The sequence below is a fragment of the Saccopteryx bilineata genome, chromosome 2 (assembly GCF_036850765.1).
Source record: "Saccopteryx bilineata isolate mSacBil1 chromosome 2, mSacBil1_pri_phased_curated, whole genome shotgun sequence".
NCBI classification, from domain to species: domain Eukaryota; kingdom Metazoa; phylum Chordata; class Mammalia; order Chiroptera; family Emballonuridae; genus Saccopteryx; species Saccopteryx bilineata.
In genome coordinates, this window is record NC_089491.1 from 107,738,769 (window position 1) to 107,764,233 (window position 25,465).

The 25,465-nt window shown below is 35.6% G+C and overlaps 1 protein-coding gene across 2 annotated transcripts in view; it reads right to left on the bottom strand.

The window, feature by feature from the left end:
• PTPRQ (protein tyrosine phosphatase receptor type Q) overlaps positions 1–25,465 on the bottom strand; it is a 288,444-nt gene that overhangs the window by 55,996 nt on the left and 206,983 nt on the right. For both annotated transcript variants that reach the window (XM_066257585.1, XM_066257584.1), the window contains 7 exons: positions 23,481–23,602; positions 19,306–19,492; positions 15,834–16,078; positions 13,498–13,564; positions 10,633–10,791; positions 9,916–10,138; positions 7,092–7,165 (listed from right to left, as the gene is read on the bottom strand). In XM_066257585.1, the coding sequence (XP_066113682.1) occupies positions 7,092–7,165; positions 9,916–10,138; positions 10,633–10,791; positions 13,498–13,564; positions 15,834–16,078; positions 19,306–19,492; positions 23,481–23,602 (1,077 nt within the window). The remainder of the gene's footprint in view (positions 1–7,091; positions 7,166–9,915; positions 10,139–10,632; positions 10,792–13,497; positions 13,565–15,833; positions 16,079–19,305; positions 19,493–23,480; positions 23,603–25,465) is intronic.

Below are 25,465 nucleotides of genomic sequence, written 5' to 3' on the forward strand. Positions count from 1 at the left end.
CAATATTGCACTTCTAACCACAGAACTGTGAAAATATAAATTTTATTGTTGAAGCCACCCAGTCTATGGCATTTTGTGAGGGCAGCTCCAGCCAGCTGAGACACCACCATTTAAAACTGAAAGATACAACTAGCTCACTTCCTGCCTCCTCTCTTCTACATCCTTCATATAATTTTCTACTTTTTCTTTTTTCCATAGCCCTTGTCACCTTTAATTTACCTCACAATTCATTTATTTATTATCTTTGTTGTTTATTGTCTGCCCAGAATGTAAGCTCCCTGAGGACAGGGGTCTTTATTTTATTTAAAACTACATTTCAAGTCCTGGCCGGTTGGCTCAGCGGTAGAGCGTCGGCCTGGCGTGCAGGGCTCAGCGGTAGAGCGTCGGCCTGGCGTGCAGGGGACCCGGGTTCGATTCCCGGCCAGGGCACACAGGAGAAGCGCCCATTTGCTTCTCCAACCCTTCCCCCTCCTTCCTCTCTGTCTCTCTCTCCCCCTCTCCTGCAGCCGGGGCTCCATTGGAGCAAAGATGGCCCGGGCACTGGGGATGGCTCCTTGGCCTCTGCCCCAGGCGCCAGAGTGGCTCTGGTCGCAGAAGAGCTACGCCCCGGAGGAGCAGAGCATCGCCCCCTGGTGGACAGAGCATCGCCCCTGGTGGGCGTGCCGGGTGGATCCCGGTCGGGCGCATGCGGGAGCCTGTCTGACTGTCTCTCCCCGTTTCCAGCTTCAGAAAAATACACAAAAAAACCCCCCACAAAAACAAACAAACAAACAAACAAAAAACTACATTTCAAGTTCTGAGAATAGTACCAGGCACATAATGCATGCTCAATATATATTTGATAAATTGACTAATGAACAAAAATGTAGATTTTTTAAACAGATATTAAATGTTTTCAGGTTGGAGATCAGGCATGGAACTAAATAAGAATATATAATTTATTAATCATATATTTTAGACAGCTACTAATTAAAACTGTAATCAATTTTAATTTATTGATTTCAAATTTTACTGTAAAAACCATTAAAGCCAACTGAAAAAATCAAGTAGGTTAACTAATTGTAAAGTAGGCAGGATTAATGTTTTATATTTTTCCCCTGGATTAAGGCTTCTGAAATGTTAATATGAACAGGTTCCTATAGCCATCTTGCAGGTAGATTTGAATGAACACTAAATCTTAGAGTTACCATAGTTTCATGGTCTTCTAGACTCAACAGCAACATTTAGAAGACACTAAAGCAGCAAGTACCTTGTAAAGTATTTTGGATATATCTTTTTTGTAAGTTAAAATACGAGTGGTTGGTTTGATGAATTTTCACATGCGCACTTTCATCACGTGTGCTTGGGACAGGAGCACGAAGATGAGAAAAGGCTCTTTATCGGGTAATATTGAATCACTGGCCCTTAGGACTCAGTAGGGAAAAAAAATTATTTCATAGACCACAACAAGTTTTTTCAGATTAGATTACCATTTCAAAGCATTAGCCAAGTGAAGTGAAGAAATGACATATAGTGTATTAATAAACAAGATGTAATCCCATGGGCACATGTATTAAAAAGGACAACTAGGGAAGGACAAAATGTGCCCTGACTGTGAGAACAAATTCTGACTCACTGCTCTGCACGCACACACAGAGCTCAGGCAGCAGAGAATGAAGACGCTCTATAAATCCTTTTGTTGGGAATTAAATTCTTTCACCTAAACATATAAACATAAATCTTTTTGAAATAAGCAGAAATCATTTCCTCGCTGGAGTTAAAATTTGGTAAAAGGTCAAATTAAATGATGTCATATTTGCATAATAAACTGTACTACTGTAATTAAGCAAATCATAATTATGAAATACTAATTAGGTTTTCATCAGGATTATCTTTTGATTGAAATTAACATTATTTAAAATAAGCATATGGATCTGATTTATTAAACCAGTTTTATATCTCTAAGAAACTTAAGTTAAAAGAGTTATATAGGCTTTATAATGCTTGGCTCTTGAAAGAGGTGCATAGTACATGATCTTATTAATATTATTATTAACCCTAAAAGAAGACAAATTCTTTCCACAGAACTTAACTATAAGGGACCCTTCTCCTTTGACATAGTTATCCTGGGTATTCTAATAGTACACAAAAATTTACCAAAAGTTACTCAATTTTAAAATTCAAGAAATATATAAAATAAAAAGAAACAACAAAAAATAACCTAGACAGATGTAATTTTCACACATCAGATTGGCAAAATTTTAAAAGTGGATAATAGATAGTAGTTTCCAAGGTATAAGAAAAGTCACACTTATTTGTTGCTGAAAAAAAAATAAAAAAGAATGATTGTATCTCTATGTGTGAAAATAAAGCATACTCACTTGTGAACGTTAACCTCAAAAGCTAAGACAAGAAGGTGAAAAGAGAACAGCTAGAAATAATTTAAACCGATGTGAAGGAAAAATGGTACAGCAAGAATAGGAAGTCTGTGGGAGCAGAAACACATCAACAGTAATGAAATTGAAAGCTCCTAGGGCACTTAATGATTTTCAGGCAAGGTGGCAACAGTGGTGACAAGCTGGTGCTGCCACTTCCTAGCTCAGGAACCTTGGGCAAGTTGTTTAAAAAGCCAGCTTCAGTTTTCTTACCGATAAATAGATGATATTTATAAGATGGAGATCATGTTACAGGGTTGTTGTGAAGAATGCGTGAGGTTACATATAAAAACTCTGAAAACTCTTAGCACATAAATAAAGACTATTTAGAAATTTTTAAATTAAATTCATTGGGTGATATTCAGAGTCATTCATCCATTTATCAGATTTAATGTCTCAGTTATTTTCTAAGATCAGTATTATTCTTCTCATTTTGGAAATGAAATTTCAGAAGTTAATTTTTAAATAATTAACCACAGGTCGCATAAATTCAATATATGCCCAAAGTCTCTGATATATGCCAGTTTATGAAGTCTACCCCTGCATTACCACTACCTCTTTAACATAATAACATTTTCCCTATATCTCTGCTGTTTGAGGGACAAGCGATTCTTTTGCAGCAAACAATACATAAAGATTCCCCATTTCTGTTTCTACAATAAGTGAGCATATTGGAAATTTTCATTATTAGCTTAGTAATTAAAAGCAATGTGTATGACAGAAGAAAACAATCACAGAGTACCTTCACCATGGGGTTTAAGGTTGCATTTTGTTTAGCTTTGATGAAGCCCTGTAAGGTGCAGAAAGGAGTGTCTGTTTTTCAAAGCACAAGAATCCTCTATAATTAAACCTTGTAATCAAAACATTGTCTACAAGCAGTTTTCATAAACTGATGTGCCTAAGGAGCATTTTCAAAATGAGTTTAATGGGGATTTTTGTGAGTTTTGTTAATAAAAATGCTAATGCTTAATCTTGAGTGAAAAAACATCCAATAAATTGTATTTCTTTAGGGTTAAAACAATGGTGCATGTCATTCCCACGTTTATTCTTTCACACCATAAAGATTTCCCTAAGTTCAAACTCCTCTTACACCCACTCATCCTCACCCAGCTAAGCTCTGCCTGCTTCCTTTTTACTTGTACTTTTGTTAGCCCTTTTCACTAAAGTACCTTTTAGTCTATCAGTCTATAGAGATTTTTTTTGTTCATAATTTTAACTTCTGAATAACGTGTCTGAGAGGCATAGCCACTATCAAAACGGCCTGTTTTAGAAGTGTATGCCTTGTACTAATTTGGAAACACAGCCTTGCAAAGGCTCTTATATCCTAAAGATTGGCTTGATAGGCACCTCTGCTTGGAGCTCACTGCTTGTGGTATGCAAACTACCAGAGAATGAATGCATTCCTACTGGTGGTTTGATGGCCTAAATGAGACCTATCCTTTCACTGAGGGTTGGGATCACATACACACATAAGTCGTTAGCAGGCTTGTTAAGAATGTTGAGAGCCTCTAGCCCATTGTGAATGCTATTATTGATATAAATCCCAATGCATGGCCTATTTGAGAGTAAAAAAAGGATTTGAACATGTTTTGTAATTTTATGATGACATCAATGATATTGTATAAATGCATTTTATTATTTGCTTGCCCCCATTGTCACAGTTATGAAATCATTTTTGGCTAAGTTTACTTTTTTAATCCCACAATACCTTTCTCGGTAATGTACTTTTTCTAAAAACTCTTATGACTTCATGGCCTTTTATTAATGTCAAATTATGGACTAGGGCTGTTTCTGGAGGGTGTTCTTTTGTGCCTGGCTCATCAGGGTTAATCTGATCTCTAAAGAACCATAATAAACAATAGCCAGGTAGAAAATAGATGTGAGGACAGAAATTGATGGTGTTAAACCCACACATCAGTAAAGTGGCTGGACTGCTTTGCTAATCATCAAGGAAATCCACTCTAATGGTGCACTCCCTTTTCCAAATATGAACATATCATTTCACCAAAACCCAGGGTTGCAGTCTTAGTAATTTCCACGACTCCAGCCTGTCACTGTTTTACTAGCCATAAATGACAACAGAGAACTCCACGCGGTCAATCCAGAATAAGCATTCAGAGCAGAAGCCTACTTATTACAACACCGTTATTTATCAGAAGAGATCTCATGGAAGACCCTCCAAGGAGGAACCTGAAACACTGTCCTCATGTCACTGGTTTACAAATAATGTATGAAATTTGATCATAGATGTATGAAACCCTTTCTTGTCACCTCCCGTTACCAACCAGCACCTTTATACCTACTGCGTCCAATATTTCCTTCTTCCCTAGCCTTGGCAGGATCTTGTGCTCTGCCCTTCATTCCACATTTTAACATGCCTTCTAGATGCCCGTTGTTACCAGGGCACATAGGCATTAGTACCTTGACAATGGACAACGGGGGTGGTGGTAGTTATGACTCCAAAGAAAGAACCCAAAACTGTGTATTTCTGTTATTTTCTAGAGTTAATTATTGTGTTCCAATCCCTAGTCTGTGAGAGAAAGGAAGAAAAAAAAGAAGACAATTGCCAAGGAGAACCTTGAGCCAAAACCCCATCCTTGGCCAGAGGGAAGTCATTTAGCTGTATCACAAGAATTGAGTCCCTGTACACCACGGTCCCTGATGCTTACCTCCCCCCCCCCCTTTTATGGCTTTTCATTTTCATTTCTATTATCTTGCATGTCCCAACTTTGTCTCTCAGAGAACAGACTGAATGTGCTGTCCTCTCAACAATAATTTGAATGAAGCCAGCAAGCTATGAGAGATGCAGCACATGGCACATGATGCAGCACGACACAGTCATCTCTTTTCAGCACTGTTACTGCAAACTGTCATCTCCATAAGACATATGAGCCATGCACTTTGTCTTTGTCTCTTCTCTTCCATCACTAAGAATACCAGGATTACTAGTTAGCTGTGGTAATAGTCTTTGAATGCTGTAATCTCAAGGAAATTATGTTGATGCCTCCAAGGCATTTACCAGGGTGGTTTGTATCACTGTGTGATAAAATCACCTATCAAATGAAGTAACACACAACATTATTTCAGTGTCAGGAGTCTAGTTTGCCAGTTTTTAAATGACTAATGTGTTGGGTAATGTTAATCAAGCCAGTGATTTTATGAAATTAGGATAGCCAAAGAAATATGTTATTCCTCTAATAAACATTCTTGTAGTGAATCACATGCCCTTTCTTTATTTCTTCAAGATCCAAAGTTTTATTAACTAAGTGGAGGCGGTAGAAGCTACACCCTCTACACAATTAATGTTGAAAAACTTGGTGAGAATTTATAACTAAGAATGATAGATAATTTATCTTCTTCTAGCTAACCATCTCATGGAAATCTACTACAACTCATGATATACCATGTATCTGAGCAAAATACAAAGTTCCAAACTCTCGAAGCTTGGTGCAAGCAAAACTGGAAGTTGTGATCCACTCAGAGAAATTCCAGGCAAATATTAGTATATTGCTAAAGTCTTTAGTTGTAATCTATCCAAAAATAAACTATTAAGCATTTAAATTTTTTATAACTCTAAAATATGAATGCCTTTATATATGTTAATTTATTTAAATCTTTCAAAGTAGATGTGATCATCACCATTTTTCAAATCGGAAACTGAGCTTTACAGATATTAAATTATTCTCCCAAGTGGAGGAGCCATAATTTGAATTCAGGTCTAAGTCTTGTATTTGTAGTATAATTTGCTATGAAATCTGTGCTGGGAACCTGGTCTAGACACTTAATATGGGCCTTCGTTTCCTCCTGTGTATATTGGAGTTAACATTAGCATACGACAGGGTCTCTAGGCCTCAGCTCTACTGACTTATGAGTCAGATAAGTTTTTGCTGAGAGAGGCAGTTCTATGTATTGTGGGATGTTCAGCAGTATCCTTCACTTCTGCCCACTAGATGCCAATAGCTCAGCCTCCACGGTAATGACAAACACAAATGGTTCCCACCATTATCAAATGTCACTTAGAGAGTAAAATCACTTTCGTTGAAAATCACGGATCTAACTTAAAGGATATTTGGTGAAGAGCTCATCCATTAATACATTCAAAAAGCTTAAAAGTATGTCTGGCATAGATATTTAATGTTAGGTGATGGTGGTAACAAAGAAGAAGAGGAGGAGGAGGAAGAGGAAGAAATATACTTGCATCTGACTAAACTGTATTTGTGTTTTACTCAGATATAATAAAAAAAACTCATGAAAGAGTTGATTAGAAAAAAAACAAAACTAAAGAGTACCAATAAATGTCTAGTTTTTTAGATTTCAGAAAAAAATGCCATAAGCCTTTTTCTTTAATTAAATAGAAACATTCTACTGTAAGAGTGTCTATTAAACAGACAATAAATATTTTCTTAGTATAAAATAAATATTTCCTTAGTATGTTAGTCCACATCAGCATAGAACCAATACCATTTCAAAATCAATGTTCAGATTCAAATGGCTAGAACATCTATCTTTAATAGGATATTACAAAATATTAGTTTTTCTTAATCAGGTTAATTAACCTTGAAGTGATTTTATACTTGAGAACATTCAGTCATGGATGAATACATTTACTAATAAATGTCGCACCATGATTAGCATATTGAGATTATAAATGAAAGTGAATGACAAAATACATCTTACCTAAAGTCTTAACAGGGTCAGAGTAATCAGAGTCAGTAAACTGTCCCATGACATTTGTGGCTCTAAATTTAAATCTGTGAAATAGAAAAAATAGTAAAGACAACAATTTCCATGCCATATAACCTTTTTCTATGACTAATTTAGCAAATGGCTATTAAAAACACTTTTATTCAAGATAAAATGAATTTTAAAATGTAAACTTGAAATTTGATTACTGTCAGGTCAAATATACGCTATCTTTCTGTGAGATGAGAAATTCTCCTGTACATGAACCTCATGAATTTTATGAGAGAGTGACTAAGAATTTGGGCTGATTTGTGAGCAGGTAAACAGAAGCAGATTACTTTCTTCACAGACTAGTTTGGATGAAATAATTTAGTGTCTCTGAAAATGTATTGCGCCTGACCAGGCGGTGGTGCAGTGGATAGAGCATCAGACTGAGATGCGGAGGACCCAGGTTCGAGGCCCTGAGGTCACCAGCTTGAGCGTGGGCTCATCTGGTTTGAGCAAAGATAACCAGCTTGGACCCAAGGTCGCTGGCTCGAGCAAGGGGTTACTCGGTCTGCTGCAGCCCCATGGTCAAAGCACATATGAGAAAGCAATCAATGAACAACTAAGGTGTCGCAACGATAAACTAATGATTGATGCTTCTCATCTCTCTCTGTTCCTGTCTGTCTATTCCTGTCTATCCCTCTCTCTGACTCTTCCTCTGTCTCTGATAAAAAAAAAGTGTATTGCATGAACATACTTTATAAATATAAAGCATAGTAATTGTTGTAACCTGACCACCTTTGAAAATACCAGTGAACTAGATTTAGAATCATATAAAACTGTCTTGTTAATATGTACATAATTAACAACAGTATTTCTTAATTTTGTGTGTGCACAGCTGTAGTTTTACTTCCTATACTTTTATGACACATGAAGAAGAGAACCAATCTCAAAAATTACCAAGTGATTCTAATATCTGCAAAGACAACTGAAACACCTTATTTGAAATCTATAGATATCCAGGCATTTAGAAATATTAAATCAATTAACATTAATTTATTGCAATGTATTTCATCTTAATTATTTTTAAATTCTCATGATTATATTGATTATATGAAAAGTATTGATATTTGGGAAAAATATGCAAAATAAAAATATCTGAATAAATGTTAAACTCTGATATACCATTTCATAACTGCCATACATATAATGATTACTTTGCAACCAAAGTAACTGTACTTAATAATAGAAAGAGCATTTTTAAAAATTACCTAACTTCTCTAACTTTTCTAATGCTAATTTGGAGAAGGATGTTTATAAAGAATTTGATCATGCTTACAGTAGCTGGCAAGATGTGACTAGATGCATTTTTCAAATTTAGTAGTAAAATATTATATTTTGAAAATGAAATAACTTAAGAGTTGTGTTTTTTTGTTTGTTTGTTTTTTTTTTTTACAGTGACAGAGAGAGGGATAGATAGGGACAGACAGACAGGAATGGAGAGAGATGAGAAGCATCAATCATTAGTTTTTCGTTGTGACACCTTAGGTGTTCATTGATTGCATTCTCATATGTGCCCTGACCGTGGGCCTTCAGCAGACTGAGTAACCCCTTGATGGAGCCAGCAACCTTGGGTCCAAGCTGGTGCGCTTTGTTCAAACCAGATGAGCCCGCGCTCAAGCTGGTGACCTCAGGGTCTCAAACCTGGGTCTTCCGTATCCCAGTCCGACACTTTATCCACTGCGCCACTGCCTGGTCTGGCAACTTAAGACTTTTTTTTTTTTTTTCATTTTTCTGAAGCTGGAAACAGGGAGACACAGTCAGACAGACTCCCGCATGCGCCCGACCGGGATCCACCCGGCACGCCCACCAGGGGCAACGCTCTGCCCACCAGGGGGCGATGCTCTGCCCATCCTGGGCGTCGCCATGTTGCGACCAGAGCCACTCTAGCGCCTGAGGCAGAGGCCACAGAGCCATCCCCAGCGCCCGGGCTATCCTTGCTCCAGTGGAGCCTTGGCTGCGGGAGGGGAAGAGAGAGACAGAGAGGGAAAGCGCGGCGGAGGGGTGGAGAAGCAAATGGGTGCTTCTCCTGTGTGCCCTGGCTGGGAATCGAACCCGGGTCCTCCGCACGCTAGGCCGACGCTCTACCGCTGAGCCAACCGGTCAGGGCAACTTAAGACTTTTTAAAAGATGTCATTTTATGACAGAAAGGTAATAGTCAATTTAGTAGAAAAAAATAAATTTAACAAAGAAGTTAACAAAGCAAAATATCAGCACTGATTTTTAATGTTATTCAATTATTAGGCTCTACAAAATGCCAAATATTAAAGTGAGTTGTAAAGATTTTAATCACTCATTCAGATATTTGATGCTATAAAGAGCACAAAATTATCGCTGTGAATAAGGTAAATTAAAATCATCATTAACCAAAAGTCTAAGATAGTGTTTCTAAAAGCCTGCACATTAGAATACATGGTAAAATAATGAGTAAAAAATACAAAATATTACAAATTAGTCACATTGTCCTCTGCAGAAAGAATTAAATTCTCCTATCTATACATATTTTCCAAGTGCAGATTTTTCATATTGACCTTATTTCACTTCTCAGATCAAATCATAATTACATTTAGTTTGCCTGCTTCTCCTATAGAACTGTATGTCTATGCAATCTGAGAACAATCTTCTGTTGATCTTTACATTCCTAGGGCCTAAAAAATCAGGTCACATGATAGATGCCCAGTGCTTACTGGAAAGATAAAAGAATAGGCGGATGGCTAGATGAAAGATGTCAACCAGCTTGCTAACGTGCATGGTAGGTATAAACTGTACTTACAAGTATTGCTTTTTTGGCTTCAGAGGCCCATTGCAAATTTTGTCTTCATTGCCAGGAATCATACATGCATGATCAGCACCTATGATGTAGATTTCTTCATTGCTACTGAACTTTGTCTTTCCTTCTGTACACGGAGGGTTAGGAAAGCCTTCGTTTGTAAAATATGGCCTTGGCTTGTTAAAATATGCATCATACCACTTTGTTACATTTCCATCATGCTGAGCTATTTTCAGGAAAAAAAATGGTGATGATTACAATAATATACACATATATGTTCACATTTACAAAGGGTGCTTTCACTTGCATGAGGAAAACCTGGATGAAATATCTCTCACTCTATGAACCACCAGGGATGATTCAGCTGATTTAAGTGGATATGAAGCTAGAGAAAAAAAACATCCCTCAGTCAAAAGTAACTCTTGTGTGCACACTTCCAAAGAAGCCACCAACACTCCATCTTGTCAAAGGTGGAACAATCTTACCAGCATATGGAAAAAATAAATTGCATACTTCAACTATGCCTTCTCTTACTTTTATAAAAATTAGGCATAAATATTTATATATGATTAGTATACTTATTGATAATATTGACAATCTATGAAGCTCAACAGTTATGTGATATAATAATCAGGAGTCATATTACTAATTTTGTACTGAAATTCAGCAATTAATACTTTATAACTTAACAAGATAAGTTAATATGATATTTGATGATACCTCCGACCTCTGTGACAAGCACTTGTACATTTTTGATTGGTCCATGATCATCATTGTAGAAACATATTGGCATTCTGATTGTAATTGTTGTTGAAGTCACAAGCAATTTTCCTGTGGCATCATAAATAGGGGCTGGTTTGGTTTTTGGTCGTGCTGGAGCTATAAACAAAGAAGAAATATTATAATTAATTTTTTGTTTCTGAAGAAAAAAAATATTTAAAATTTTTATTTTGTGCAAGTAATTGACAGATAAAGTGATGACATAGAGAACAAATGAAACAGTTTCATTTTAATAGAGCAAATATTTAGCAATTATTATCTCCTGATGGTATAATTACACATTTGAGATTCACTTGAAATAATGGGACTCAGGTGTGATTTTCAGATATCTGATTTATCTTCATATATTAAATAAATTCAAATTATATAGGTTCTCATTCATATGTAATTTTCATCTAATAGTAACAAATACCAGCTGTTCGAGTACCAGCAAGCTGCTTAATCAAATTTCAATTTCCATACTTATCAAATAGTAAAAGCCCTTTCAATAATGCTATAAAATTGGCAATATTATTTCCATTTTACACATGAGGAAATGGCCTTGTGTCACTTAGCTATAAAAGGGAACCAGGTCTTTTTGACTTGATCCTTTAGCTCATTCCTGATCCTGCAATATTAAATGTGTAGCAAGTTTACTGGGTAAAAGATCTTGAAGAGCAAAAGGACAGTGAGCAGAAGTAACTGGCGAGGGCTGTTGGACCCACTTCCCGGGTCTGACACCTGTGGAAGGGGAGCAGGAAGAAAGAATGCAGCAGGAAGAGCCTCAGGTTTCAGGGAGTCCTGAGAAGCTCTCAACTAAGCACCTGCAGAGTCCCCAAGAAAAATCTCCCGGTTAGAAGAACCTGGCATTGGACATTCCTATCCAAACTGACACCATCTGTCAAAGGAAAACTATTAATGAGACTGCTATGAACTCAATGTCATTCCATGTTACTAATGAAATCATTCACAGTCCTGAGGAGAAATGAATGTCTCCAGGACCTCACCACTGTCGCCAGTCCTCCTACACCTTCTCTAGTTAACTGGTCACATGTCTGTCTTCCCTGTCTGAAGAGTGGACAGTCAGAATTAATCCTCTCTACCTGGGATGACCAAAGCATCAGAAATGGGAAATTTTTACTAAAAATTAACATAACACATCCATTGTTAACTGTATGCATGTCTACTGCTGAATAATGGAGATTATTCCTTTATCAGGAAGTCACTTTTAAAATAGCTGATATTTGAAGACTTTATGTCTTTGGATAGTCTAAGCACATCATTTATCACTTAAAAGCAAATAATAATTACATGTGCTACTTTATGTAAACTACTTATTGATGAAAAGATAATATTTATCAGCTTCATCTTATTGAGGATATTTGTTATTCTTGATATTACTAGGTTCTGGGCACTGTCCTGAGGGTTTTTCAAAGATTATCTCCTTTAATCTTCACAATAGTTATGAAGTAAGAACTAGTATTATCTCCACTATACAGGCTTATAGAGGTTATGACACTTGTGCAAAGTCAAATGGATATTAAGAGGCCAATCCAGGATTCACTATCAGCAGTTTGACCCTCCACTCACCCTAGAGCTGGCTTTTCTTCACTGTGCTCTGCTGTCCTTACCAAAGACTAAGAAGTTAGTTCTTGCTTTAAGTAGAAAAGCATCAGACGGTGAGATTCTACTAAAGGTCTGCTTAAGTAGAATACACTTAAGGTTTTTTATTGTTGTTGTTTGTTTTTATTTTTGTAGCTCTCTGCAGGTTTTATACATATTTTTAGAGAGATGCACAAATACATTCATGTTTTCTTTCTTTTTTTTTTTTTGTATTTTTCTGAAGCTGGAAACGGGGAGAGACAGAGACAGTCAGACAGACTCCTGCATGAGCCCAACGCCCGACGGGGATCCACCCGGCACGCCCACCAGGGGCAAAGCTCTGCCCACCAGGGGGTGATGCTCTGCCCCTCCGGGGCGTTGCTCTGCCGCGACCAGAGCCACTCTAGTGCCTGGGGCAGAGGCCAAGGAGCCATCCCCAGTGCCCGGGCCATCTTTGCTCCAATGGAGTCTCGCTGCGGGAGGGGAAGAGAGAAACAGAGAGGAAGGAGAGGGGGAGGGGTGAAGAAGCAGATGGGCGTTTCTCCTGTGAGCCCTGGCTGGGAATCGAACCCCGGACTTCTGCACACCACGCCGACGCTCTACCACTGAGTCAACTGGCCAGGGCCCATGTTTTCAATCTCAGGAAGAGAAGGCATTCTGAATAACTGTATGGCTCTAAATTCTTCCTAACAATCTTTTTTAGTTTTTGTGGATTTAGGGTGAGGGGCTCCAAATTTAAGTTATATTTTCTATAAAAATTAACCATCAGAACAATAAATTGATGGATAAAAAATTTTATAGTCAGAATCATAGAGCTGAATACATGGTAGTTCAGTAAACACTATTTGATTAACTGTAAAGAACCTGACTTTCAATGAAAATAAAGGTCATTCAAGGACTCTAATTAAAATTAGTCAGCTTCTAGCCATGGATAATTTAAAGAATGAGTTTTGAAATATAATGGACTATAAAATTTGTCTCAGAAAAATTTAAATTTAGAGGAAAAGAAATATACAAAAAATAGCAGGTGCGCATTCTCTTTACTACTTAACATAGTAATATGTATCATCATTTAGGCATTTTAACTATGGCTTTAATAAGCATACATTATTATTTAAATATGTTTATTATATGCACATGCATCATTTAAAAGCTGGACTACATCCTTAACTTTAATATAGATTAAGACAACTGCACTTGTGAAAAGGCAGCTCGTGTATGTACCTTTAATATCCATGGTTATTCTCATCTGAACCTTTGGACCTGCGCCAGCACTATTGATTGCATAGACCTAAATAAAAGAAACATCTTGTTAATATTTTCAAATTATGGCTTGTGTATACATAAAACTGACATGGTAATATGTAATTTTAAAATGATTCTACTTTTAAAAACAATTGCATATAGTCTATCAACTTTATTTTTCTTGTATTCACTTAAATGCTTATTATATATGGAGGAAGAACATTAACAATAAAGTAATTCTTACAAATGATCTTATGTAAGTAAATCCTGAGAACACAGGTTGAGTAACCTAAACAAGTCCATCACAGAGACTAGGAAAGGACTGTGCCTTCAATCGGAACCCAGAGGAGAAAGGAAAAGAAAAGACCTTGGATGTATTCTCTCTCTTTGTCTCCTCTAACATCTGTTCCTCCTCTCTGTAAGCTGGGCAACTGACTTTCTGTAAATTCATATTCAAGATCCCCTTTTTTCCTTCTCTGAGATGAAATCCTATGCCTTCAGCCTCCCAGTTTTCCTGTATTAAATCATCCCTCTGAACATTGCCCTTTATGCCCTTCTTCACCCCTGCCCCAAAGTATCTGACGCTATAACCTGCATAATGCAGCATATACACATAAAGCATTTCTGTTTGTATATACAGAGGGTGATTTACACAGATGTGGATCCTTTCAATTAACTTTGCGCTTAGGAATCTGTAGGAACAGAATCTTCCTTTATTCATGTTATCTTGCTCTATAAAACAAAGACTATATTCTTGGTTAGTTTCATGGTACTTCATAAAAAATTCAGAATATAATTAGTTTATTGAAATTAATTAATTTGTTTACCTATATATTAGTGACACACACTCCATACTATAGATAGTTTGATTGAATTAAATTATAATGATATATAACATGTGGTAGTTATGCTAAATAAACCAAGGCCCAAATATTTGGTTAAAAAATATCTAAAGAAAATACTTACTGGCATTTGTAAATTTAAGAAAGTATCTACAAAAAAAATGATATAATGGTGTCCTTCATTAATTTTATTTATTGTACAACCTATCATTTAAGTGACACAATAAAGGATGAGTGCTTTACAGACTGCATTGTGGAAAGAAGTCTCTTGGAAATCCTGTTAAATAAAGAGATGTAGAATTTGATTCAGCAGATGGCTACAGGTGCTAAAGTTATACATTTCTTGTAACCTTAGGAGTTGAGGATGCTGGAAATTGCACTTGGAGAGCAATCAGAGAACATATTTCTTATTCTTTAAATTATGAATTAGTTGTGCTTTTTTCCTATGTATTTTTTTCTTGCATTCACAATCAGCAAAACGAATAGCATATTCGCTAATTATCATTACTCATTATCATTTAACACTCACAACATTCTCATAAAGAAATTATTATTCTTATTACTAATTTTTCAGATAAGGAAACTAAGATATAGATTTAAGGAAATTGACCAGATACAGAAAACAGCAAAGTCAGCATTAGAACCAAGGTCATTTTATTATCTTATCCACCGCTCTTACTCTAATAGATCTTTCACAATGGTAGCCTATTAAATGATACAGGCAAAAAGAGTTCTAACAAGTCATATCATATAATAAGATACATAGTAAGCAAGGGAAGAGATATAAGATACAAACACAAATCATTGATGATAATATTCAGTTAATTTTAAAGGGTTGATAGAATTAGTTAATAAGCTAATGAAAGATCACTTTCTGAATCAGATAATTCTATTTGAAAATTGAAAGACATGCTACAAAAAGCATCCAAGGATAAAACAAATTGTGTGTGTACATGTTTGTATATAAGCATATGAACTCACGTACATGCTTACTTCCCAAAATGGATAATTTAAGAATAAACACATAAAATGTTGCTAGCTTTTTGTAAGAGTTATGAGAAATACCTGTGAATTAAAATCATGTAAATAGTAATTTCTGCTCTGTCTGTGTACTTTGCTTTTCTATTTTCCATTTATAATAACACATTAACAGTTTTCTATTTGGCAGGATTATCTCTTTATATCACTGCTCTTGCTCTTTTGCTTTTAACATGCACTTCCTTTCTCATCTTATTTCTGCATTTCTACTATAATCATACAAATGATTTGATTATCTACATATTTCATAGGGTTTGCTGTATTATAGTAGGAAATCAACATTTCTCTAAATCGATTTTCTGCTAGCATATCTTAAACATCTCACAAAAAGCTAGGAAAAATATAGTGTGTACATAAACTGCAATGTTTTTGAATGCTGAGCTTGTAAACTGACTTTGTAAAACAGATGAAAAATTAAAAGCTATGAGTGCTTACGCTGATATTGTATGTATGTCCGCCTTTTAGTCCCTCCAACATTGCAATGACGGATGTGTCAGTTTTCTGGATAATACTGAGGTTGTGAATCTGGACAGCAGTAGGATCATCTTCTTGGTAAACTAAAGCTTGATATACTTGGATATTTCCATTCGGTTGGGAAGGAGGAAGGAATGTTAACTGAAATTTTGTAACTTCATCTGGTATCTTCTGAAATGTCATGTTGTTAGGTGGATCCTTGGGGACTAAAATAAAATATTTAGCAATTAAATTTTACCAACAAAATGTGTTCTTTTCCACCTGCATGTAAAACTTATTTCAAATTTCCATTTGTAAAGACTATTACACAGGTCATTTCAACCCTAAGAATTATGGAAACAAGCAGAATGGCTGGTGCATTGTAAAATCATTGACATCTATAGGTCACAGGAACCATAATGCTGATCCAGTTCCTTTGCTTATTTATCTTTTATTCATTTAGCTCTATGTATGCATTTTTTTATACAGAACACACTTCCATGACTATTTGAATTGAATTAAAAATAATATAGGCTCATAGAAACTTGCAAAAGTAATACACAGTCCCTAGTAACCTTCTCCTAGCTTTCCCTAGTGATGAAATCATATATAAATGTAGCTTAATATCAGTCCTGGAAACTGACATTGGTACCACGCTGTTAACTACAGAACATAATCAAATTTAACCATATTTTCATGCTTCTTAGTGTGTAGTTCTATGCAATTTGATCTCACGTATAGATTCCTATAAACATTACCATAAAGGAACTTCTTCCCAGCACCCCTTTGTATATGGTCCCCATGCCTCCCCGCACACTAATCACTTTCCATCTCCACAATTTTCTCATTTGAAAAACACAATTGAGAAACACAATGCATAATGACTGTGAGGTTCATCACAGCTGTTGCATATATCAATAGTTCGTTCCATTTTTATTGTCCAGTAGTGTTCCCTTATATGGGTGTACCACAATTGGTTTAATCATAAAATTGGGGGCGTTATTTTCATTTTTTTGGTTATTACTAATAAATCTGTTCTTAATATTTACATACAGGTGTTTGCATGAACACAAGTTTTCAGTTCTCTACGATAAATCCCCAAGAGTGTAAATTGCTGGATCATGTGCTAAGCACATGTTTGGTTTTTATAAAAGATTACCAAACTACTTCCGAATGTGGCTCTACCCTTTTATATTCCCACTAGAAATGTATGAGAAATCCCGTCTTTCTGCATCTTTGCCAGCATTTGGTATTCTCACTGTTTTTAAAGTTATTATTTTATCTGTGCTCGTAGACACATATTAATATCTCATTGTGCATTTTAATTTGCAATTAATATCTCATTTGCATTTTCCTAATAAGTAATGATAGTGAAAATCTCTCTTATCTTGAGTTTATTTGCCAATCATATTTTCTCTTTGGTGAAATGTCTTCTGTCAATTTTCTAATTGGATTTTTGAGTGTTGATTTTTGAAAGTTCTTTATATAGTCTAGATATTCAAATTTCTTTTTCTTTTTGGATTTTGAGAGTATGTTTATTGAAGCCGGGACAGTGAAACAAGGAAGGATGCTAGACAGAACAAGCAACAGGGTCAAGCCTGAGCAGGGCTGCTTTGTCTCACTGAGAAGCAGAGTAAAAGGGGCCTCGGAGACAGGCTGAGAGGGTTAGCCTGGGCAAGCTGCCACCGCCCACTGCTCCCCTGGTTGCAAGTCTCTTGGAATCTCTTAGAGTTTAGGACATGCACACCTGTGAAAGAAGAAGTGGCAAAAAGAACGGCATGTTTGTGCTCTCAGGATAAATGTTAGCAGTAAATTATTGTGAAAGAAAATGATGTATATGAGGATAAAATTACTTTATGAATATAATTCACAATAAAAATATATTTTATAAACTAGTTCTTGTATACTATATATTAGCATTCTTTATTTGATTGAATGAATATATTTATTTTGATAAAACTGAAGTGGGTATATTCTTCCATTCTCAGTAAAGAATTTCCATGAAAAAGGTTGTTAATATTTGGCTGCTAGTAGTTCAGGTACAAGCTTTGTTTTCTGGAAAACATTTTTAGAGATAGTGTCCTGTAGCAAGCAAAAAATATGTTAACAAATAACAGTAAGAAAAAAAGAGAGAATCAGATAACATGTTATGGTGCCAAATATCACATTTCAAGTGCAAAAACTGCATAGCTAAAAATAAAGTTTAAATTGGTTCAACACACATTTTAGCAACATTAACTGTCAAATATTTTTAGGATATATGTGAAATACTTTGTATATTTTCTTCTTACAAGAGATGTTTCCCAAAAATAAGATCAGGTTTAAAGTCAAATAAGTGGAAGAATTATATAAATGCTAGAAATAACTTCCTATTCTGAAAATATATTTGGATTCATATCTAAAATTTAACCATAAGATGTTTAGTAAAATTTTATTAAAGTACCATATCCTTGGAAGAGGTAGCCCATTAAAATTTGCAACCAATGCTTTATGGTACAAATGTGAACAAGTTCAGCGGCCTCTTTCCTCACAGACAGGTAGGATAATCAAGGAAAAGTGCAACAGGTTTAGTAAGAAAATAGATTCTGGAACTTACAGGACAGAAAAATGGAAACAAATGGAGTTTTAGGGTTCAGAAACTAAAATGCACCTTTAATTTAGAACCATAACAATAGACAACATAGTAGATAACAAAATGAAAAGACTAACTAAAAATTATTTTTACCTCCTATACTTACCTTACAGATAGCAACAAATAAACTATAGCAACACATCCCTTCATGTGCTCTTTCCAAAGATATATCTGGTGACAAAGAACATCAGGAGTCTGAAGGAGGATGGGGCAAGCGAGTTCTGGGAAGTTGACTTTCCACATTAATTCTTATTGGTTACAATCTTATTCATTCAGACCCTGTTCACAGAAACTTGAGGAAATCTGTGTGGATTCTGACATTTATCAAATAGATTATATAATAAAACATGTCACTTAACTAAGCGAAGAAAACAGATATGGTAAACATGACCTGGACTCTAACTTTGAATTCTGAATTATTTAGTAACAGAGTATTATTTTAATGTGAATTTAAATCATGAGACAGAAATAATTAAAATGGAATTTTAGGTGAAGCATTATTGGCTGTAGTCAATGGGAAAATGATCTCTTCAGCAAGGTAACAATTTCTGAAACATTTAGTGTTTAAGGAAACGCAAAAAACATCCAATTGAGTTTATTATGAACTAATTTGTGTTTACAAGGATTGATTATTCTACATAACTCCACTTTGCCTCAAAAATAGAAGCTGCACTTTTGTCAATCACAGTGAGTTGCTGAATTTTATATTTATATGTTTAAAATTTTTTTGTAACACATACCTTTTTTTTAGGGTGGGATGTGAAAAACTGTAAGAAAAAGTAACTAGGTTAATTTTTAGCAATAATGAAAAATGCGTCTTACCTGATTCTAAAGTAGTGACAATCATTTCAGCACTCGACTTTCCTTCTACATACGCAGCACTAACATTTCCAGTGAACGCAGTGATCACCACAGCATATCTTGTGAATATTTTTAAATTTTTAATTTCTATGGTCTTATTTTCTTCATTTGACTTGATTAAGGAAATATTAAATTCATCACTATCTACCTATGGAAAAAAAATGAGCAAACAGTTAAAGGAAGCAGCCTTTGATATTCAAATCACCAAAATGTAATAATTCAAAGCTATATAAAATATAATAGTAATTGATATATTTATCTAATCAAAGTTTAAGATAGAGTTGATCCTTGAACAACATAGGTACACACTGCATGGGTCCACGTATATGAAGATTTTTTTTAAGTATATACCTGGACTGTTTATGATCTGAGATTAGGAGTCTACAGAGGCAGTGGGCTGACGGTATGCATTTATCTATGCAATTTATGTAGGGGACTTGAACATCTGAGGACTTTTATATCTGCAGGCGGTCTTGGAACCATCCCTGTGGATACTGAGGAATAACAAGTTTTGGTGGAGAGGAGTAAAAAAATATATGCAGATTCTCAACAGTGGGTTGGGGGGTGTCAGTGTCCCTAACCCCATGTTGTTCAAGAGGGAACCAAATTTCTTAAACAGATTGTCCCAGGAAATCTAAAGTGTTACTTTAATAGTTTTCTAATTAGCAATTATTTCAACAATTAAAAGAAAATAATTAACCCATCAAAAATCATCAACAACAAACAAAAGTCATTTCTGCAGTCAGTGAAACACCAGTTTCTACTACAGTGCTTTACAGAAGAAAGAACACAGCTTTTGGTACCCTCCTTCAAGGGTTCAAATTCCAACTTAGTCACTTAGTAGCTCCTATATAGCATTTGTCAAGTCACTTATGCTCTCTGTCTCACTTTCTGTGTATGTAAAACTAGGGTAGTAATATGTACTTACAGTGTTTTGTTGAGATTTACAAAAAATAGATCTGAAGTATTTTTTTATACCATGGCTCACAGAAAGGATTCATATTTTGTAAAATAATTTAGGATATTTGTGTGCTTATATATTCATATGTATATTTCTTTATACCTGAAAAACAATTTTCAGAAATACAACCTCTTTTTGAAATACACTTGGTGTTTTCTGCTCTTTTTAATTTCATTCTAACTCATTTGAAAATGCATGCCTTGATTGCAATTTGAAAAAATCTGATGCAGCACTATGCATGGCACTGGATAAGAACTCAGTTTGGATGTGATAGTTATTAAATGTGCACAGATTAATACCCATAGGTATACTAAATATAGTTGTATAATATATTTAAACATGGTCTTTCTTTGATGGAGAGTCTGGCCTATTTACTGGAGGGATTAAACATAGCTAAAGTTTCTAATACTTAGTGGGCTTTTCCTGAGATGAACATCAGGAAATGTGATATCCTATTATGCGTGCTCCTCTCAGGTACATGATTTTGAAACACTCTAAAATAGGTTAGACACACTATTTGCAGTATTAAGTTCATTCTCAGCTTGAGATGGTAACTTTGAAAGGTGGCTTTTTATTCAGTATATTGTTTTCAAAAAGTCTTTTCTGAGAGCTTTTTTAACTTGATCCAACATACTCAGCAAAAGGCTGATAAATAATACCCGCATTAAAAAAAAGACTAAGATTGTTCCTACCTTAAGACAGTGGAAGATGTTCCACTACTGTAAAATGGCAGAAAATGACATTAGCTTAGCAATTCAGTTGAGGTGCATATTCCCACTGGTAGAAAGTGTGTGTGTATTTAATTAATTGTCAATATTTAAATATCACATGAACATCTGGCTTTAAAATCTGTTCCTAAAACTAAGCTTATATTCATGTTGGGTAACAATTATCTAGAGATGAGTAACAGTTGACTCTTATAATGGGACATGGATCTCCAGTTCATCATTGCCCCACCCAGTTGGCTTCATTTTGAATGCTCATTAATGTTATTGATTTATAGAGTTGAGGTGAATTCAAAGAGATTCCATAACAACTGAGTAGCTAACATAGGATTTGCACTTAGGTGTTTCAATAGTCCAGAACTTTCTACAATACCATAATTTCATTGAGCATAATCTTATAAAGTAAAATTAATCTATTCAATGCCTTTTCTGAAAATAATGAATAAAAAATCAAGAAGTAAAAATAAAACATAGCATGTATATGATCTACTATATCTTAAAAAATATTTACTAAAATCCAAAAAAGAATGGTATGTCTTCAAATACTACATGTGTAAAATTTATTATCTTTCTTCACTGAACCTCTCTGTCTTTGTTATTAACCAGTGTCTGTCCACTTACCTGGAACTTATACCTCTGACCTTACTTATTTATTTCCCTTTAATCAGTTCCAAGGTTGTTTGCTCATACTATATTTCATTACCTATTTTTATTATGAAATGTTTATATTTATTTTTGAAGTATGGTAGTTTTATATACAATATCAGTAATTAGACTTTTTTCTCTCCTTCTTCTGTCCAATCTTCATCCTTCCCCACTTGGTAAACCCTTGTTTACTTCTCAAGCCCCACAACAAATTTAACTTGCTCTGTGAAGTCTTGCCTATATTCTATGACCCCCCATAACAGAAAATTTAATTACTTTGTTAGATTTTATTACTATTTCCTGCATACCTCAAACTCTGTAATTAGCTGTATATATTCTAGTATCTCACACGTAAGTGTGAACTACTTGAGAACAAAACTACTTTCCATCTTTGTTTTGGTAAATAAAGGTGGCTCAACAAATATTTATTATTTTGAAAAAATAAAGACAATGAGAAAATCACTACAAAGTGCATCACTTTTCAGTAGACTTATCAAGAATGATATCTGTGTTCATAGATTTTTATTTAAGATGGTGAATTTTTGCTTACTTTGATTTGTGTAGGGGGAGACTTGTATGTTCTTGTGGCTAGTATTGGGCAAAGTCCAGCCTATACTAAGAGTCCTCAATTCCATGATATATGTTCTTCCTGGGTCTCGGAGCCAATAATTTTTGAATATAGATAGCTTATATTCATAAAATGAGAGTTAGATCAGCTCTATAAAGACAGTGACCACATCAGCTTATTCACTTTTACATACGCAGAATCTAGATTAATGCTGGCATGTTGGGTTTACTTAAAATTTTGTGTTAAATCAATGAAGGGAGGAAGGAACTAAATTTTGAGAATCCCAGGGAAACTGTAAAGTGTTAACATCTGTGTCAATTCTTGCTATCTTTGATCCAAAGTGGTTCTGGAGAGTGTATAGTTCAATTTGACTAATTTTATTTGCTATTTAATGTTTTTTTTCTTTTTCCTATCACATCATTATCTGCTGGTCTTACCAGGTTTCAGCCATGTGAGAAATTTTTTACCATGTCTGTGCCTTAGTTCTTTATACAAAATGAAGATATTAAGATTTACATTGTGTTGTTATATAAGGTGTGATAATGCACATGAGAGGTAAGATAATGATTATATATTTAGGATATGTTCTTCTAATTCCCTTCTCACTTTTCATTTGATATTGACTCCTTTTCTTCTGTATTTAACACAAATGTATTATTATCAATTTGACCATTTTTCTATATACATCACCTGCATCCTGAGGATCAATATAATGATCATGTTAATAGTATTTTGCATTTATTGAGTACTTATTATGTGTCAGGCAATGTTTTAAGTTCTTTATGCATATTAACTGATTTAGTCTTAACAAAATCTCCATACTCTAGATACTATGATCTATTATTAATTTTTATTTTATAGATGTGGACACTGAAACATCAGTTAAGTAAGTTACTGAAAGTCTAACAGACTGTGAATTAAAATGAAAAGAGTTTGGTTCTAAAAACTGTATTCTTTATTTTTAATTAAATCTATTGGGGTGACAATGGTTAATAAGATTATATAGGTTACAAGTATATGATACTGATACACCATCTGTATATTGCATTGTGTGCCCACCACCCAAGGTCAAATCTTCTGTCACTGTTTGACCCCCTTCACCTTTTACTACCCCTCCGCCCCCTTCCTTCTGGTAACCACCATACTGTTGTTTGTGTCTATGAGTTTTGTTTGTTTTTCTTGTTTGTATACTTCCATGCTTTACACTGCCTATTGTAGAAGGTAAGACAAGCCTTACCGATTTGACATCTATCAGATAAAACGTTGGCCCAGTAATAACAGCAGGTTCATTCCAGCTGATGTTGATGCTAAAGGGTGAAGTTGCCACTACATACACATTTTCAGGAGGACCATCTGGAGCTATTAAAATAAAAAATCATTTACTCATTTATATTTGAGTTAGTAGTTGCTACAATAGAAAATATCATGAAAAATGGATAACCATAATGATTTAATTATGCATTAATTTATTGTGCACAGCATGCTAAATATTTGGCAAATAAAAATTTGTAATCCCTTTGAAAAGTACTATACGTGAAGAACTTCCACATAAGAAAATAATAATCATAAATACAAGATTTTTAAACTAAAATAATATTGAAAAGACAGCTTTACTATTGCTAAAATAAATCATTTTTAAATTCTAAAATAGATAGCCTAAAAATGTTGTTTTAAGAAAACTTGCAAACATATTTGACCAACACAATGTGAAACTTGCACAAAGTAATCAGATTTAAAGTGTACTGTCATGTAAGTGTAATTGGGTTGACTTACCGTTTTCACTGACGGGGTAGCAAAGTAAATAAGTTAAATAACTGCTCTTATTGTTACAAATGTAAATATTTGCTGGATTCATTACAATTACAAACAAATTCTTTAATTTATTCTACTTTTATTATTGTTTTTTCATCAAGAGTGCAAAACAATAGATAATGTTTTAAGAAAATGATTAGTAAAAACCCTTGTGTAAGTTTTCTTTTTTTATTAAATTTATTGGGGTGACATTGGTTAATAAGACCATATAGGTTTCAAGTGTAATTTTATGATACATGATCTGTATATTGCATTGTGTGCCCACCACCCAAATTCAAATCATCTTCCTTCAGTCAGAAAAAGAACCATATGATTTCATTCATTCATATGTGGGATTAAAGTTTTCAATTTGTGAAAACCACTAAGTATCAGAAGGGTTTAAAAATATTAAGAAGTGGAGGATGACGTCAGAGTAATGGCGGAGTAGGAAGCGATACCGATAAATCTCCCCCAAAACTCAACAAGATCTTCAACCAGAAACAGAAAAACCTATACTTGGAGCTTCCAGATTCTTCGCAATACACCCAAAGGTATGATTGAGTGAAAAATTGGCTAAATATATAACCAAACCCCGAAGGAAATAGGGAGTAAGAAATGCTCCGCCTTCCTCACTAACCTAAACAGGGCGGCTTTTTCTGGTAACTGTGAATTTAGAAACTGAGGCGGGCAAAGGGGGTGAATAGATCCAGGCCACCGCAGCAAAAACGGCCGAACCAGGCTGTGGCTCAGAGATCCAAGCCGAGGAAAATCTGATCCTGTGGCAACCCGGGCAATACAAGCTAACACTCGCGCCAAACCCAAACAAAGAAAGACAAGCGGAGCGGCCATTTTACCCAGTCTCCTGGTCGGTGCGCAGTTAGTGGAAGAGAGATTTCTTCCTAAGCCGCGGAAGTGGGTGCCCGTGTTGCCCCACGGAGAGGCAGGGTCAGAGGCCTTTCTGTGGGCTGAGGGCAGAGTCTCTGGGCAGCCCCAGCGCCCTGGGAAAGCCACGCATGGGAGGGAGTGAGAACTAATCCCAACGGTGGAGATTTTCCGTGCTGGAGGCTGTTTCACTCAGAGGGAACCGCGGCCGGCCTCATATCCTGGTTTGCGCGCGCAGATAAGGAGTGAGCGATTCCTCCGAGTGCCTCGGCAGTGCGCGCCCGTGTTATCGCACAGAGGGGCAGAGTCAGGGGCCTTTGTGTGGGCCAAAGCGGAATCTCGGGCTGCCCCAGCGCCTTGCAAAAGCCGCGCACGGGGACGGAGCGAGACTCAATTCCAACGCTGCAACTTTTCCCTGCGGTTGGGGGTTTCACTCAGAGCGTGAGACTGCTGGCCGGATATCCTGGTTGCAGACAGTGAGTGAGAGTTTCCTCCAAGCGCCCCGGAAGTGGGCGCCCGCTTGTGTTACCGGATAGAGTGGCAGAGCCA